The 16510-nt window shown below is 53.4% G+C and overlaps 6 protein-coding genes across 6 annotated transcripts; 3 read left to right on the top strand and 3 right to left on the bottom strand.

Moving 5' to 3' along the window:
• Positions 1–697: 697 nt before the first annotated feature.
• Positions 698–2018, top strand: BDZ83DRAFT_398679 (nucleotide exchange factor Fes1). Its single transcript, XM_060502832.1, has one exon. The coding sequence runs from the start codon at positions 874–876 to the stop codon at positions 1534–1536; it is 663 nt and encodes a 220-aa protein (XP_060370296.1). The 5' UTR covers positions 698–873; the 3' UTR covers positions 1537–2018.
• BDZ83DRAFT_566877 (54S ribosomal protein L7) lies at positions 1859–3020 on the bottom strand (the record flags this gene model as incomplete). Its single annotated transcript, XM_060503895.1, has 3 exons — positions 1859–1969; positions 2026–2725; positions 2785–3020. 3 exons carry the CDS (start codon positions 3018–3020, stop codon positions 1859–1861), a joined length of 1047 nt encoding a protein of 348 aa, XP_060370297.1.
• A 2936-nt stretch (positions 3021–5956) lies between these two features.
• Positions 5957–8787, top strand: BDZ83DRAFT_399013 (ubiquitin carboxyl-terminal hydrolase-domain-containing protein). The gene is made up of 2 exons (XM_060502834.1): positions 5957–6336; positions 6386–8787. Exons 1-2 carry the CDS (start codon positions 6103–6105, stop codon positions 8339–8341), a joined length of 2190 nt encoding a protein of 729 aa, XP_060370298.1. The 5' UTR covers positions 5957–6102; the 3' UTR covers positions 8342–8787.
• Positions 8788–8975: 188 nt separating this feature from the next.
• BDZ83DRAFT_398719 (6-phosphofructo-2-kinase-domain-containing protein) lies at positions 8976–12479 on the bottom strand. Its single transcript, XM_060502833.1, has 7 exons — positions 12206–12479; positions 10873–11061; positions 10783–10818; positions 10466–10733; positions 10334–10414; positions 9683–10285; positions 8976–9624 (listed from the first exon to the last, which is right to left on the bottom strand). Exons 1-7 carry the CDS (start codon positions 12217–12219, stop codon positions 9184–9186), a joined length of 1632 nt encoding a protein of 543 aa, XP_060370299.1. The 5' UTR covers positions 12220–12479; the 3' UTR covers positions 8976–9183.
• A 959-nt stretch (positions 12480–13438) lies between these two features.
• On the top strand, positions 13439–14612 carry BDZ83DRAFT_715717 (eukaryotic porin; the record flags this gene model as incomplete). Its single annotated transcript, XM_060511777.1, has 3 exons — positions 13439–13747; positions 13807–14451; positions 14505–14612. The coding sequence occupies 3 exons, from the start codon at positions 13439–13441 to the stop codon at positions 14610–14612; spliced, it is 1062 nt and encodes a 353-aa protein (XP_060370300.1).
• Positions 14613–15149: 537 nt separating this feature from the next.
• BDZ83DRAFT_399208 (isoflavone reductase) lies at positions 15150–16403 on the bottom strand. Its single transcript, XM_060502835.1, has 2 exons — positions 16212–16403; positions 15150–16162 (listed from the first exon to the last, which is right to left on the bottom strand). The coding sequence occupies exons 1-2, from the start codon at positions 16245–16247 to the stop codon at positions 15287–15289; spliced, it is 912 nt and encodes a 303-aa protein (XP_060370301.1). The 5' UTR covers positions 16248–16403; the 3' UTR covers positions 15150–15286.
• Positions 16404–16510: the final 107 nt, after the last annotated feature.

The following is a 16510-nucleotide window of genomic DNA, read 5'->3' on the forward strand; positions in this document are numbered from 1 at the left end:
CCTGTCAAGCGAGGCATGCAATATGGAAATGAACGACCAGGAAGGCTTTCAGACGGTGGAGGGATGCAAGGCTGAGAAGCCTGGGGTAATTCAAAGCTGGATATAGCAAATTCGAGTTGCCAGGTCTCGTGTGCTTCAGTGACTTCATCGCTGAAAGGTTGCTCAGCTCAGCGTCGCAATATCGTAGCTTGGGTACCTCAAGGAAGCTCTGTCCATGGCCACCTCGAGTTAAAGCGGCAATGAGGGGCAACTCATTCCATGGTGGGGCAGTTGGAACTTTTTTTTTGGTTCACGTCTCTTTACCAGCCACCTCACTACAGCAGGAGACTGTCTCCGACCCTTCCCTCGACGAGTCCAAGACTCCCGGATCCAGAGTCCGGGAGCGTATCCAATGTTTGACTGGCAGATGAATTGCCAACTCAGCCCATTGCATGATCCCATTGTTGGGCTGTAAGAGATTCGCTGGCCGTAATTCTCTCTGCCCAAGTTTCAAAAGACTTGAGCTGCATAAACGACGCATTGAGCTGGCCTTGATCAGGGCTCCTCACGTGAGATCGGCGCTAGCCCACTTTCGATCATTGGCAAGCTTCTTGAAGGTTCCAGAAAAAGGTAGCAAATCAGAAGCAGCCAGTCAGAGCGGGAAGTGGCTCTTGGTGATGGAGAACTTTTTGATGTTGGTGAGAGTTCAGGTGCGAGTGAGTGACAGACTGGGAGTTGATAGTAAACAAACTTTACACATCAACACAATACACACTTTTCGAGTTTCTCATTCAAACTTGCGACCAGTTGAAGTAAACCATCAAGAGGTTTTATTGTTCCAAGAAATTACTTCAAACTACTACACCTCCAAAAACTCACCACAAACTATTAATCATGGGTGACAAGCACCTCAACGAGCTCCTCAAATGGAGTATCGAAAACCAGGAAACCGGCGGCGAGAACGGCGCTTCAGCACCTGCCGACGCCACCGCCGTGAGAGCGCCCGCCAGCACCCTCAACCCCGAGGCCATCGCAGCCCTCTTCGGCAACGGCCCCAGCGACGCCGAGCTCATGAAGCTCTCCATGGAGGCAATCACCTCCCCGGACCCGGAAATCACCCTCGACAACAAGCTCATCGCCTTTGACAACTTTGAGCAGCTCATTGAGAACCTCGACAACGCGAACAACATTGCCAACCTCGGCCTCTGGACCCCGCTGCTCTCCTGCCTCGAGCACGAGGCCCACGAGCTGCGTCGCATGGCCGCCTGGTGCGTCGGCACCGCCGTCCAGAATAACCTGCCCAGCCAGGAGCGCCTGCTTGCCGTGGGCGGCATCCCGCCCCTCGTGGCGCTTGCGACCAAGGACGGCGAGGAGGAGGCTGTTAGGAGGAAGGCCGTCTACGCGCTCAGCTCTGCCGTGAGGAACTACCAGCCCGGCGCCGATGTCCTTACGGACGAGCTGCAAAAGAAGGGCCTGCGTAACGGCAAGGTTGATGCTGAGAACATGGATGATATTGATGAGATTATGAATGCGCTCAAGGCCAAGATTGCGGCATAAGAAAAGGAAAAAGGGGAAATCCAAGAGGAAAATAGGGCTTGGGGAGGGTTCGGTATGGTTAACTTGCATGGACGGCGTTTCGGCGGGTGGTTCGGCATGAGGGTTCTTTTGACGTACCTACGGGACGACGACCAAAAGAAACATGGGATTATGGTATTAGATGATTACTACCGCATAAGATGAACCAGGAACATGATCACATAATTTTGGCACAAAGTACTTCTCAAGAGTGACCGTATCTGTTGGTACATTCATATACAGGCTTTCTAAATGTGTTGATATCGTACAAACGGGATACCCCTTCCCAGCAATGTCCCCCTTTTTAATCCTTAAACTTTCCGTAGAAAGGAAGACCAAGAGCCTGCATCAGAAGCCTGGCTTGGCGGTTCGATGTGGCGCTCGTGTGGATGAAAATATGACAACCTGGGAGGAGCTACAGAGACTCGTCAGCATCGTGGTCACAAGATATAGGCAGACGGAATATCTCACCTTGGCAGGGTACATGTCGTAGTTGATCTGGAGCTCGGGAAACCAGACTAGGTCATCGGGCCTCAGACCGATACCGATACCACCGTTTCCGTCACCAGTAGTCGCATTGACACCGGGCCAGTCCTTGATCTTGGGCAGGACGAGGTTGATCAGCTTGTCAACGAACTCGTACGCCTGGGGACCGTGCATGGTTGTCTTGACACCAGTCTTATCGCCCTCGCGGATTTTCCACTGGATGACGTTGTTCTTGGTCTTGGTGACCTCGGGGACGTTGCCGCTGATGGACTGGATGACCGAACGGGCGACCTGGAGCGTTCCCGGCGCCTTGGCGGCCGAGGGGATGAAGGTGTGCAGCGATACGGCCAAGATTTCGGGAACGGACCGGCAGTCGATATTCTTCTCCAGCACGTCGAGCTTACTTCCACCTCTGGGTCCGCGAAGGGGACGGTTCTTGTTGTACGGCGAGGAGTCGTCCCACGCCCTTAAACGCTCCCGTACCGGGGGGTCTGGTGTACCCGGGGGCTTGTGAAGGTAGGTCATCGTAAGCAGATCGGCGGCGATGGTCGTATCGTACGTTTGGCGCAGTCTAGGGAGGTTGAAGGGTCCAGGAACGAAGTCGCGGGCTGTGGGATCGGTGGAGGGCGGTGATTGAATCGGGTGAAGAGGTCCTCTGTCGTACTTAGGGGGGTGGTATTGGTATCTGTCGCCTCGTCAATTAGCCTTCCGCTTCAAGCTGTAGTTGAGTTTTTCAGTGCGCACCTGTTTCCGGGAAGCTGCTGCGGTCTGTCAGACAAGCGCTTCGCCGTGTTGAAAGCTTGGATGGCAGCATCGTCAGGGCCAGGCGCAGCCAGGGACGAGGTCTCAAGATCAGGGAACTGAGCCTCTGCGGCAGCGGTAGATTCGCATCGCCGGCCGACAAGAGGGGTCAACTTCCAAGGCGAGCGCTGTCTGCAGACAAACCGAGTTAATCGGGAGCTTTCCCGTAGAGTGGCCATGGCTAGTCGTTCAACTGTGACGCAACCTAACACGTCTGTAAGGGTAAGTCGCGATGCTCGAAATTTCAATCTCGAAATGCTCAGTTCGGCCCGTGCCACTTGTGGCTGGTGTACTGTTTTTTAAAGTGGATCTTCCGGCTCAGGTCTGAGAACAAAGTGTGGCTTGACCTTTCTGCAGCTTAAAGCCTGGATCTCCAGGCGGTAGGACGTAGAGTGACATGGGAATGTCACTCGGGGGCCGTCGGAGCGAACGTGACCAGCAACCTCCGGACTTTCGGGCCTTCAAGGTCAATTTGTGGTCGTTGCACTGTCGTCATCAGGAAGCAGGCCGCCGTCCGTGGGACACCCTCCATCGAGCTTCGGACTATGGTGAGGCACCGACGATCCATTCTACTAGAGCGGGTAAATCGTTCACGCAGCTCGATTACGTAGCAGTCATTCGGACCCTCAGCTGAATGTCTGTCTGTCAGTCACCAGCTCAATGGGTCAGCAAGCGCGCGTTCGGTTGCAGAAGCTGGAGCTTTGCCTTCCGACTAAGGTACGCGGAGCTGACAGGGTGGGGAGACCACTTGAGCAAGCAGCACTCTCAGACACGAACAGGCAAAGATGGGACGGACAGATGGGCAACGATGAGCAACGATGGACATTGTGTGCCTCTTGCCCTCTTCGACGTGCGGCGGCGGCGCGCGCTAACATGCAGGTTGCCTGATTGTACCCAAGATGGACGCGAAAGCGAACGTATACAGGTTACGCGAGCGCTTTTCATCGGATTGGAGCTTAGTTTCAGTGACAGATCAACATCCAACACACACAAGGCGGGGGGCTTGGAAGTAGTAGATGGTGCGACAGAGTTTCCATTCATTGTCAAAAAACTTTGCTCTTTCTTTTGCGGGCGTTGAGCGTTGCTATGGGTGCGGGAGTGTGTGTGTGTAAGCGCATTGCGATTGCTGCTAAGGTAGAGTTGAGCCTCTAGGTTGGCTCAGTAAAAGACATTCGTATTGTTTTCGTTCATCTAGCTGTTCTTTGTCTGTTCTTGGCGAAGCCTGTTCAATGTAAAAGAAAGCCATGGACATTGGAGCAGGAGGCTTATGAAACCAGGAGCATGGGCCACAGAGCCATGATATCGGATCTACTGCACACGCATGAAAGCAAGGGACGCTCCAGGATGTGTCCCATAGGGTATCATTCGGGCCCTAATAAGCCACCTCGAAACAAGAGGCGAGACTTGACGAGAGTCACATCCAGCCTAAAATGTTCTTGTGCAGGCCATGTCAAGACTTCTGCTCAACTTTTCCCATTGTGACTAGGGGATCGAATGACCAGCAATTGATGCGATGGGCGACTTGCCACTTTCATCTTGTTAAATGGGCAGCCTAAGTCAATTTCGGATGTTCTTCCCACGACGGACAGGCCCTTACGTATGTCACCTCGCGTGGACATTGGATGTTGGGGCAGGTTACTTTTACTCATATTCGGAGCCTGGTCGGTCATATGTAAGAATTGTGGCAGCCAAGCATGCTCAAGAACATTCTGGCTTTTCCCTTGCTATTACACTACAGGCCATGGTCCCATCTCACCACGTAATACCCTCCCTCTGCTGCCAACCGAAGAAGCCTATACCTCAAAAAGGCAGCTAGAAGACGGACAGGTCAGCTCGGAGGCATGGTCATATTGGATACGTCGTGCTCGTCTGTCCGAGGTAACAGCAACAGCAAGCAAGCAAACCTGAAAGTCCGCCTTGCCGCCACCCTCCGACCTGGCGCTCCCAGGCTCCCGAGTCAACTGACGGCAAGTCCGCAAAGGACGCCGAGTGCCCCCAGCAGCAAGTTGAGGTGGAAATCTCTCAGGGGCCCAAAGTACCATCCCACCCAAGCTTTGCCGCGCCGGTACGAATACACGCCCTTCCACGGTCCGTCCACTTGGTGCCTCTCCACACGACCAATACACCGTGGGCACCCACCGCACCCTGCCAAAGCTGCTGCTCACATTGGACCCCGAATTTTCTGAACCAAATCCACGAACCACCACCATCTGACCCTTGTTGGCGCCAGGAGCCAGTCGAAGGTCCTTCGCTACCTTTATTGCTTCAGCAGTCCCCCGTGTGTTCAACCATAGGACCTCGTCTTCTCACTTCCAGTCTGCTTCTTATATTTCTTCACTCCGAACCTAAGCAACAAAAAAGCAGCATATCTCTTTGGCTTTCAAGAACCGAGCTTGTCTACTTGGCAGACAACAGATACTTTATCAAGACTCGTACCCTACCGTCGCAGGCTACCAGAACAGCGAAAACCTATCACTCTGCTACTACATCGGACAGCCCAGAGTCCAGACCTGATCATCCCGGCGGCCCAGCCCCGTCTTTTGCGACTGCGAAAATCTGCCCCGCCGACACGCGCCAGAACCCCTCCATACCTATCCTCGCACTTGGTGCATTCTTCATCTTCTCTCAGCTTTGCTCCCCACCTCGCCCACTCCCGTATTGCTGGCCGATGGGGGTGCGACTTTCAACCTGGCCATGATTCTTGACCGTTGAGACGACTGCTTCTCTCGAGTCGTCAAGCCCCTCTAGCACCAAAATCACGAACCTAGCTATTCCAGCTTTTGGCAACATACAGGATCTGCAATCATGAAGGGCAAAAAGTTTCTTAGCCTGCGGGACAGGAGTGGCACGCATCGCAGAAGCAAATCCTCAGAACCAGGACAAAAGGTGAGCTTCATATTTCAGGAACTGAAGATGGCCCTTCTCAAAGTCCGTTTCCACGGGGACAGCCACACTAATCCCACATCGCCAAACCTAGAACCGACCACTTTCAGCCGAAGCATTCAGGTCGCTTTTCAAGAGCGATCGAGCACCGACCGACGAGGAAATAAAGGAGAAGGAGATGGCCAAGGTACACCAAGCGCAGCATTGCAATATTGCACGAGTCTAACAAGACCATAGATCGAAGATATTACGCACCTTCTTGCCGAGTCGAACATCACCGACGTTTCTGCGGAACACATTCGAGACTCCCTGAACAGCAAATTCGCTGACGGCGATGTCGACAAAACCGTCGAGTTCATTCAGCTGCAATGCAAGGCAATGGCCGGCAAGGTTGCACACTACAATCCCCAAATCGAAATGGTTGGCGCAGAGAATAGGGGTAACGTCACATGTTATCTTGACTCCCTGCTGTTTGCCATGTTTGCGAAACTGGACGCCTTCGAATGTATGCTGAAGAACGAATTCACGGACGAACCAAGGCGTAAACTAGTCACGCTGCTCCGCTTGTGGGTGAACATGCTCAGGAGCGGAAAGATGATTCACGCAGATATGGTGAGTTGCAGCTGGTCTTGCAGTACCTGTCCTGCGCTAATCGTTACAGACGAAACTGATTCAGGATGCGCTGGCTGAGTGCGGCTGGAGTGACGCCAAGCTCCTAGAACAGCAAGATACTTCTGAAGCCTTTGCGTTTGTCACAGAAACGCTCCAATTGCCCCTGTTGCAATTACAAGTTGACCTCTTTCACCAAGGCAAGAACGATAAGGACGACCACAAACTGGTCTACGAAAGACTTCTCAACCTCGCCGTACCTCCCGATTCGGAAGGCAAAGGGATCAGGCTAGAAGATTGCTTGGAAGAATACTTCAACACACAAGTTGATGTACTCAGGGACAGCCACGAAGACAAGAAAGAGGCGGAGAGGGTAACCCCGAATACAAACACGAATGGGATACGGATTGTCACTCAAGAGAACGAATTAGAGGCTGGCGCGCAAGACACGCTGAGTGCGTCTCCCGCGCAGCTTTCTCCAGTCCTTGAGCGGCGGTGGACAGCCTCGCAAACACCCAATGGCGTGCCAGAGTCTCCCAGTAGCTCTTCGCGGCCAACCCCAAGACACCGTTCAACTAGTGTTATACAACGCGTTGTACTGGAGGAGAAGGACAAAGACAAGGGGAAGGAGAACGAGCCGTCCACCATGCTGGAAAGGGCGCGACGAACGAGCTCCACCGTGGTGAAAGCCGTGACGATTCCAGCCTGGCAGTTTTTCAGATTGATTCCATGGCACGCCGCCGGAAACAAGGAGCCTAAGAACGATATGGAGGTCGCTATGAACTTCAACCAACGTCCTGTGGTCGGTATCTGCCTGAAGCGGTACATGATGTCGAACTCCGGCGTTCCACAGCGCCAGAATACCTTTATCGATATTCCGGACAGTCTAAGGCTTCCGCACTTCATGCTCGGCGACGAGACGCAGCTTGAGGAAGACCCCAACGGCTTCAGCATGGAGTATAAGTTAGTGCTACAGTCTGTGGTCTGTCATCGTGGCGACTCTGTCTACAGCGGCCACTACATCTCATTCGCCAGAGTTGCGCCCAAACTCCTCACCGACAATAGAAGACACGACAATGACCCCCCTCCAGACTACGAGGAGGCGCAATGGGTCAAATTTGACGACCTGGATATCGAAAACAGGGTGACTTATGTGGACGACATCAAGCAAGCTTTGAAGGACGAGATGCCCTACCTCCTATTCTACCAGATCGTACCGATGGTAGAGGTAGCGTCAACAGAGGAGACCGAGACTGAGCCTCCTTCTTACAATGAGTCCAAGGTCAGCGTCAACCTACCGACGACACCGAACCCGGTCAATGGCAACAACTCTGGAATGTCATCGTCGCGGAGCGACTACTTTGAAAACACCTCGATATCTCCACCTAAAGCACCTAGCATTCGCTTTTCGTCGGAATTGGAACGTCCCAGCCGCATAAGTTTCGGCGATGACGAGCCGTACCTAGGTTTCAAGGATTCTCGACGGGGCAGCGTTACCTTCACGGACTCTACCCTAGGCACGCCAGCAATCACGCCGGATGCTATATCGCCCGCCGTCACCCCGGGAGAAGAGACGACAGCACAAAGGCTTTCGCGAGCCGCCGCTCTATTCACGGGCAAGAGCAAGAGCAGGCCTACGAGTCAAGCAGGAGAGGGTCGCATCAGTCTTACCATGACTCGACTCGGCGGGCTCATGCGACCCAGCAAGGAGCCACTCCGGGATCCCAACAGTAACATGAGCAGCAACGCGCTCGCCACGTCCATCAGTGCGCCTATTCCTGATCCAGTGACTGAGGAGGAATTTGTCGAGAACGCTGATGCAGAACCAACACCCGTTGCTGCGCCAGTCGTAGAAACCGACAGAAAAGACTCCAAAGATTTCAAAGAAAGGAAGTCATCAGAGCATCATCACAGGCATCACAAGAGAGGCAAATCCAAGAGCCGCTCTACAGAGAAGAAGAAGCACAAGGATGGAGATGAGCCGGAGCGAGAGTGTGCAGTGATGTAAAGACATTGCCGACGACAGATCAAAACAGACTAAGACGAGTGACAGTCAGAGAGACAGAGTCATGAGTTTACCAGCGCGTTGATGTATTTGGGGTAAGATTCGACGAGAGCTTGTCTCGGCCCTGGAATAGCGAGGAGTTTGGTGGACCGAGATAGACTTGGGAAGCAGAGGAGAAAGAGGTACATACTTACAGTGTGGGTGACTGCGCGAGAGAGGTCACAGCGCCTACAGATGATGAGCAGCACGAGAAGGGCGTTTCCCGGAGTTTTGTGTTGTTTCCTTTTGGGACGATGAAAAGAAGAAGAACGGAATACCACGGAATTGGAAGCAATGAGGGAGGGAGTCGATATTTAGCCATCCCCCTCTCTGCACACCACAGATAGCTTGGGATATAATAACATTGTTGATGACTGGGTCGTCATTCATCAAGATTCAGCTACCTGACCTAGTTCCCCAGTTTTGTTCCCATGTTTTGACGCATTTGAGTAACCGAATAACCGAATACCATATTTCCTGTTTCCCTCCATTGGGTGGAGGGAAAACGGCGTCCTGGACGTAAGACGCAAAACAAAAGTTCATCGTGGGCAAAGTTATCCCACGATACGAGCAAATTTTGATGGGGGTTTCCCATCCGCGATAGTAAAATTCCGATCCGTCGTCCTCTTTCTCAACCTAATGTCCTTCCTTCCACGTTCGCTCAGGTCCACCGAACGATAAAGGCAGGGAGACATACATGCCTCCCAACATCCTTCTCGTTTTTTCGAGCAAAGTAATAATCAGTGGACCAATCGAGCCTCCAAAAAAGTTTGAAAAGAAAAGAACCCAGTGTGTGTAAGACAATTCTAGTCCTCGTCATTCTGGCGATCAGCGACCATCTCGGCAGCGGTGTTGATGACCTTCTCGGGAGGACGCTCAACGACGACGTTGGGCTCCGCGGGAGACGAGATACCGGGCATGGGCGAGAGGTTGCCACTGGCGACACCGCTACCGCTTCCACCGCCAGGGACGGGGATGCTGATGTCCTCGGGGGAGCCGGGGGTGATCTTGGGGTCGACGCCGGGGATGTGGACGCGCTTGGCCTCGTTCTGGTAGGCGGCGGGGATGATCTCGATGATCTCGTCGCGGGGGAACTTGAGGATGGGGATGTCCATGGTGGCGCAGTGCATCAGGTAGGCGTAGAGAACGCGAAGAACAGACTCGTGCGCAATGATGAGAAGATCACTCTGCTCGCGCTCAAGCTCCAGAATGATGGGCTCAAGGCGGACGGCGAGGTCATGGTAGGACTATGTAATATTAGTGCTGCTCATGGGCAAATAGTGATTGTGAGGTCTGTATGCTCACCTCAGCGCGGGGGTATCTATGATGATACGGGTCGAGCTCGTGCTTCTCGACTTCCTCAGGGTAGAGGTGGCGAATGGCACGCTCCGACATCTTCTCGCAGACACCAGGGTTGATCTGGCTCATCTGAGAACGCTGACGAACCTTGAAGCCCTTGTTCTTGAGGTAATCCGCAGTTTGAACGGTACGGCAACGAGTAGAGGTCCAGACGGACAGAGGACGAAGGGGAACGGCATTGCCACCCTTCTCGACGAGTGCAGCGCGCTCCTGCTCGCGGTGCTTCAGAAGCGTCTCGGACATTCGAGCTGCGTACGCCATGCCCTCCTCAGAAAGAGGGGCATCCGCCTTGTACGAGTCTTCCTCGGTGGTAACGCCAGCTCGAACGAAGTAGGTGGTGCGCGACTTGATGTGAAGGTTGGTCAAATAGAAGACAATGCGGTGAGAGAGGTAGCCGAATGAGACATTGTTGTAGAAGAACTTCTGTCCCGCGTTGATCATCTTGATGTAGTTGAGCTCTTTCTCGTCCATGGTATCGAAGACGGGGATCTTCATGTCGATGCGGCGCAGGTACAACTTGGCAGCCTCATCAGGGTCCATGCCCGCGAACTGCACACGTTAGCACCGCGTCGCTATCGAATTTGAACGAGCACTCACATCGGGGGAGGAGATCTTGACATTGCGCGCATTCTCACGCAAGATGGCCTCGTCGTCGACGAAAGACTCGATGAACAGCGTCTATGAAACGTTAGTCATTTGAGTCATCAGAATGGTCGTATCAAATCTTACCTGGACATCGTGCTTAGCGAGTTCCTTAGCCAGGGCACGGCGACCAGCCGCGGTGGGGTTGACAGCATCGTAGATCGCGACCTGTCCATTCTCATGGTTCAACCAGGCGTAGATGTCCTCACGGCACTTCTTAAGGATCTTCTGACGAAGAATGACCGACTGAGGAGAGGCGTCAGGGAAGAAGTAGTCCTCGGGAACGATACCGCCCTTTCCAACGGTGGCACGACGGTAGTCACCGAGGTGGAAGATGCGGGTCTTGACTCCCAACCTGAGAAAACGTCAGTCAAAGCGCTTCAAACAAGCATTTTACGACTCACCAGCCCAAGTAACGCGCCAGGGAAACGCAGATGTGACTGAAAAATATTAGCTTTCGTTTTTCCAGGCCCGCTGAAGTAGGAGTAACTTACGTCTTGCCACGAGCCGGAAGGCCCACCATGACGATGGCGATGCGACCAGAATGGAACAGACGGCCGGACATTGTGCTATAAAGCTGAGCCGGCGCCATGTCCTGATCCTCGGGGACATCATGAATGCCGTCGATGAAGGTCGAGCTCTTGCGACGGTATCTCGGCGCGTTGGCGGCAATCTCGGCGGTACTGTCATGAAGAGTCACGTCAAAACCAAGATCTCCAAGTTCCGGTCGAGGGCGGTAGAAGATTCTCTGGAACTCAAAAATGTTGAGCATCTCAACCCAGTCCATGGCGGCCCTCTCCTTCTCCATGGCTGATCAGGTGGTGAGAGAGTATCAGAGGTAGTGATAGATGTTTCGATAGGGAAGTTGATAGGTAGGGAACAGAAGAAGAATAAGGCAGAAAGCTCAGAGCAGAGAGTGAGTATGAGCAGTAGTGATGACGGATATTGTGATGGGTAAGTTGACAGAGAAGAGAAGAGAAAGACAAAGCTCAGTGTAGAGAGAGGGAAGAGAGGGAAGCAGGAGAAGTAAACAGTAGCTTGAGGGGCGTGGAAAGAGGGCGTAAAGGGCACTCGCCATGTTTGTACTTCTGATGATGTCGTGCGTCCTATTTAGGTATTCACAGATGGGCACACCCGCCTCGTTTGTAAATAAGATCTCATAGCCACCAGCCGTTAACAGTCGAAAGCCGAGTATAGTCAGCCGTGCTAAGGTCTGCAGGCAACAGTCCAGCCCGGCATGGGCTGTTTGAATGTGGTTGAGGTTGTTGGAGGCATCGCAGCCCGTGACAGAGTTGTGACTTCGAAGGTGGCTGACTCTGTGTCTGGAACTCTGTTTGTGTCCTCGTGCTCCAGTATGTTGAATTGGCCCAAAGACTCCTTTCAACTCTTCCCAGTAGTCATTCTTGGATAGACTGGGCAAACAAGCATGTGAGGATGGGCCTTTGCCATGGCAATCTTTGTCTTATCAAGCGTTGAAGATCCCTCTCACTTGAAAGTTGGACCTGTCATTGCGAAGATAGAGGAACATGTATATCAGGAGGTTGGATCAGGGGCGAGCCATATTCAACAAGAGGGCGTAGGCGAGATGGATTGCGTTCCAGATTTGGCCAGCATAGCTGGCATACGGGCTCATAATCCAGGGTTCCGGAATTTCTGGCTCCCTAGAAGTCACTCGTGTTTCTGATTGAATTCGAACCATAATTACGCAGTGTCCAGAAGCACTCGCCTCAGTCACAGGAGGAAAATGGTATATAGAGTATGAATCGGCGGGGTTATGAAGACCCCTCCTTTTACAATAGGCAGATATCTAAGAAGAAAGTAACTCACAGTAGTGTGTCCATTTTGACGGTTGGAGCTGAGTCTTCCTTGGAACCTCGAAACAACCACGGAGTCAAGGATGGAGCTCCGTCTTCTGAGCTGGGAGCGGGCTGCGCTTAAGGCAACTACGGCCTCTGGACCGGATGGAGGGGCCGCTGCGGAAGAAAAGAGCGGAGACACGGTGACGCACTGTCTGCTTTCGAGGTTCGAATGTGTTAAGTTGGGAAAAGTAGCCGTCGTTTACAGTCCTTGCGAAGCTGATACGAGGTGTATCTTGCTCTCGATCAAGCGCAACAAATTTTGATTGCAGCAGGTAAAATCGCGCAGGTGACTTGCTTCAAAGGGTTTGGCGATGACTATTCGAGGTTGAAGTGGCACTGGTGTCTGAGCTGTCCCGTTCCGATTTAAGCCGCCAGTTTGTGTATGGCCCGCGGCTCTTACAAAGAGACTCTACGAAGGCCTGTGCTGCCAAAGCCCAACCAAAGAAGTGTTCAGGTAGTGGCGTAAAGGACGTTGAAATCCGCAAAGCCTCAGAATCGTGACTTTAGAGATCTGAAGCCGAGGGTATCTGAGATGTGAGTTGAAGTAGGTCGTCGCCTAGTAGTAAGTCGCTTAGGTAGTGTGGTAGTTCAGGGAGCACAAAGACTAACACTGTGAGAAAAGAAGGTGTTGGGCTCAGCGATGGAGAGGGCCAAGGGAACGTACCGGATGCGGGCAAGGGTATGTCGTCCATTCTGGGACTAGCCCGGGGAGACGACCCGACAAGTCAGACCCGGTTAAGCTTCGGACCGACAGGGCCTGCCTTCCTGACGTAAGTCGCTGCCAGAAAGCTGGATGCTATCACGTGATGCTATTTTGTCATTGACCGTGAGCTGGAGCTCCAAAAGAAAGATCCACCGCGACTTGGACCAGTCGTGGCTGCCAGCTGTTCCTATTGGATTTAGCGTGGCATTGTGGCTCGTGCTCTACCAGCACCTCTGCCTGTAATCAGCGAAGAAATTTATTCAGACTTTCCAATCATCACCAACCCGACTCCGACTCCACGATCCTCTCCCCCCCAAACGCCCCTGCCTGCCCATTGCGCGAGCATCAACCAATCCCCAGGGCAGTCGCAGCTGTATTATCTCGAATAGACCCAGATCATCTGGTTCTCTTGTTGTTCTCTTCCGACTTTTTTTTCCTTTTCTTGCCCTTTCTCTATCCGGTTCTGCTCGACTCAGGCCGGCGCCGACCATCGCAGCAATGGCGTCAAGCTTGGAACAAATCCAGAATGTTCTCCTGAACAACCCCGTCGCCAACTCCCTCTCAGATGCCATCAGCTCCTTCTCGGAACGGAGGGCGAAGCTCGGCTTGTCCAATCCCGGCACCACCGAGAACCTAACTAGGGAGGTTCAGCGCGATGTCTTGCTCACGAACTACATGTTCACCGGCCTTCGCGCCGACCTGACCAAGGCCTTCAGCATGTCGCCTCTGTTCCAGGTTTCTCACCAATTCGCTATGGGCGAGCGTTTGAACCCGTACACCTTTGCTGCGTTGTACGGAACAAGCAAGGTCCGTCGACAATTACATTGCGAAGCAAGCGCGATGAATCTGGCTAACTGACTTTCCAGGTCTTCTTGCAAGGAAACATGGACAACGACGGCCAGCTCTCCACCCGATTCAACTACCGATGGTCTGATAAGCTTGTGTCGAGAACCCAATTCCAGGCCGCCCCTGGCGCTGGTCAGGAGATGCTCCAGTTCGAGAACGAATACACCGGCGACGACTTCACGGCTTCTCTTAAGATGCTCAACCCTTCCTGCCTGGATGGCGGTGTTACCGGTATCTTCATTGGTAGCTACCTCCAGTCGGTCACTCCCAAGCTTGCCCTCGGCCTCGAGACCGTCTGGCAGCGACAGGCCATGACCCAGGGTCCCGAGACTGCCACCTCATACTGCGCCCGTTACAAGTCTAACGACTGGGTTGCCACCGCTCAGCTCCAGGCTCAGGGTGCTCTGAACACCTCCTACTGGAGACGTCTGTCCGAGAAGGTTCAGGCTGGTGTTGACCTGTCTCTCTCGCTCGTTCCCGGTGCCGCTGGCGTCATGGGTGGTTTCCAGAAGGAGGGTGTCACCACTATTGGTGCCAAGTACGACTTCAGAATGTCTACCTTCCGCGCCCAGGTTGACTCCAAGGGCAAGCTTAGCTGCCTGTTGGAGAAGCGCATTGCCGCCCCCGTCATGATGACTCTCGCTGCTGATGTTGACCACTTTTCTGTAAGTTCAACATCTTGAAATTAAGGCGGTTCGCATGCTAACAAATTCTCTAGCAACAAGCAAAGATCGGTGTCGGTATCTCCATCGAGGCTGGTGGTGAGGAGCTCCAGGAGCAGCAGGAGACTCTGGGTGCTCAGGGAACCCCCAACATCCCCTTCTAAACCTGAAAACAAACACGAGGATGGCTTGGTGCATAGCCAAGTCAGAACCGAAGCTCCGCTCCTAATCGAACCCAATAATTGATGTTTTTCCCCGGCGAGGACAAGAAACGACGACGACGAACTTGATTTTCTTTCGCAAGTTCTCATTCTTATACTGCTGTCTTAGTACAAACGACTTCACGCCTCGACAGCACGGACCCGACAAACCAGAGTATCGGATACTCCCCCCCTCCCCCCCCCTCTCTGGAGGTCTTCTACCTTTTGGTCCGCCCGTCACACTCATGTTCGTTGAACCTCGACTTCTATACTCGGCCGGATAGAAAGACCTGTGTATATTACGCTCAGCCCGAGCACCAGATTCAGGGCCAATATGGTGGTGTATTGGTCGGCTTGGATGCATTTTTGGGAGGCTTGGAACGGCATACCCGAAGCGGAGTGGCTGATGCCACAACCCACGAGAGCATCTACTTGAGGCTGCGCACTATGAATGGCCTCCGTGATGAACAACTCTCGTATGTACTGTGTATGAAGGAGATAGAATTCAATGCTGATACAACATCACTTGCCATGTACATGGGCGCGCTGTGAATGTGATGGAAGCGCAAAGTCCTGGGATCGCATTACGTTGAGCAGTTTTCTAATCTCGCTAGATATATCCAGGCCACTACATCTTCTTACTCGGAAGCAATTTGCTTGTATAGCGCCTTGAGTTCATCGTCACTCATTTCCTTAATGCCAAACAGCGCATTGTCGCTCTTTGCCCAAGGCTGGGCAAACTCCTTTTTGGCGCACGCATACAACAGCTGTGGGTACATCACATCGGGCGTCATGATACCCTTCTTGATAGACTCCATACAGTTCGCGTAGATGGCGTCAACGTCGACGGTAGTCGTCTCCCACGAACCGCTCACGGCCTCCTGAGCGAGAGCGCCCATCTGCTTCTGCGACTTGACGGCGGACTGAATGTACGCGATCCTATTGGCCGTCTCGTCGGGGTGCAACAAGGTTCCCACGACAGCCTTGCCGACGTCGGCGAGCATCGTGTAGGGGATGACGTTCTCGCCGTCGTTGAAAAGCGAGAGCTTCTTGTTCTTGACGTCGACGCCCATGAAGCTGGACCGGATGCCCCAGTCGAGAAAAGGTCCGTTGGTGACGATGGTGTAGGTGAACTTGCCGTTGTTCTCCTGGGCCTTTTGCTGCATGAGGCCGTGCGTCAGGGCCTTGATGCCGAAGATGGGCAGGCTCGGCACGTGGGCGCGCGTGGGGTCCAGGCCGAAGTCGGGCGGGATGTAGCGGTAGACGCCCGCGGCGACGGCGGCGTCGACGACGCGGGTTGCTACCTTGGGGTCGAAGCTGTTCGTCGAGTTGACGAGGGCGTCTTGACCTTTGAGGGCCTGGGTTAGGGAGTCGAGGGACTCGTAGTCTACCTCCTTGACTGTGACGCCCGCGGGGAACTTTTGGGAGCCAGTTTTGCGGGTTAGGATTGTGATGGTGAATTTGTTGGAGTCCATGAGGGCCTTTAGGAGGGAAGGGCCTAGGTTGCCGCCGGCCTGGACTGTGTCAATGGCTGTTCAATCAGGGACATGAGGTGGTACTTACGCCGGCGAGAGCGACGTTCTTGATTGTCGGTGCCATGGTTTGTACTTGGTTGGTGATCTTGTATTTCTTCTTGAGGACCGAGACCAGAGTTTCTCACAAAAATTCTAGCTGGCTGTAGGGTCCTTCTTATGAGCTCTAGTAGCTAAGCTATCTATGAGGGAAACAAGGATGAGAGCTGCGTCGCGTTACGTTCCGGACCGCAAGCTTCGAAAGCATATGCCGCTGTGACGCCATTCCGTTCCAGGCTCGTCTGAAGGTGAAGGCGGTTGCCATTCGTGTTCGAACCGCCCACGGGGGAG

Source organism: Colletotrichum acutatum (genome assembly GCF_030867785.1).
Source record: "Colletotrichum acutatum strain CBS 112980 chromosome Unknown BDZ83scaffold_7, whole genome shotgun sequence".
In the NCBI taxonomy this organism is placed as follows: Eukaryota; Fungi; Ascomycota; class Sordariomycetes; order Glomerellales; family Glomerellaceae; genus Colletotrichum; species Colletotrichum acutatum.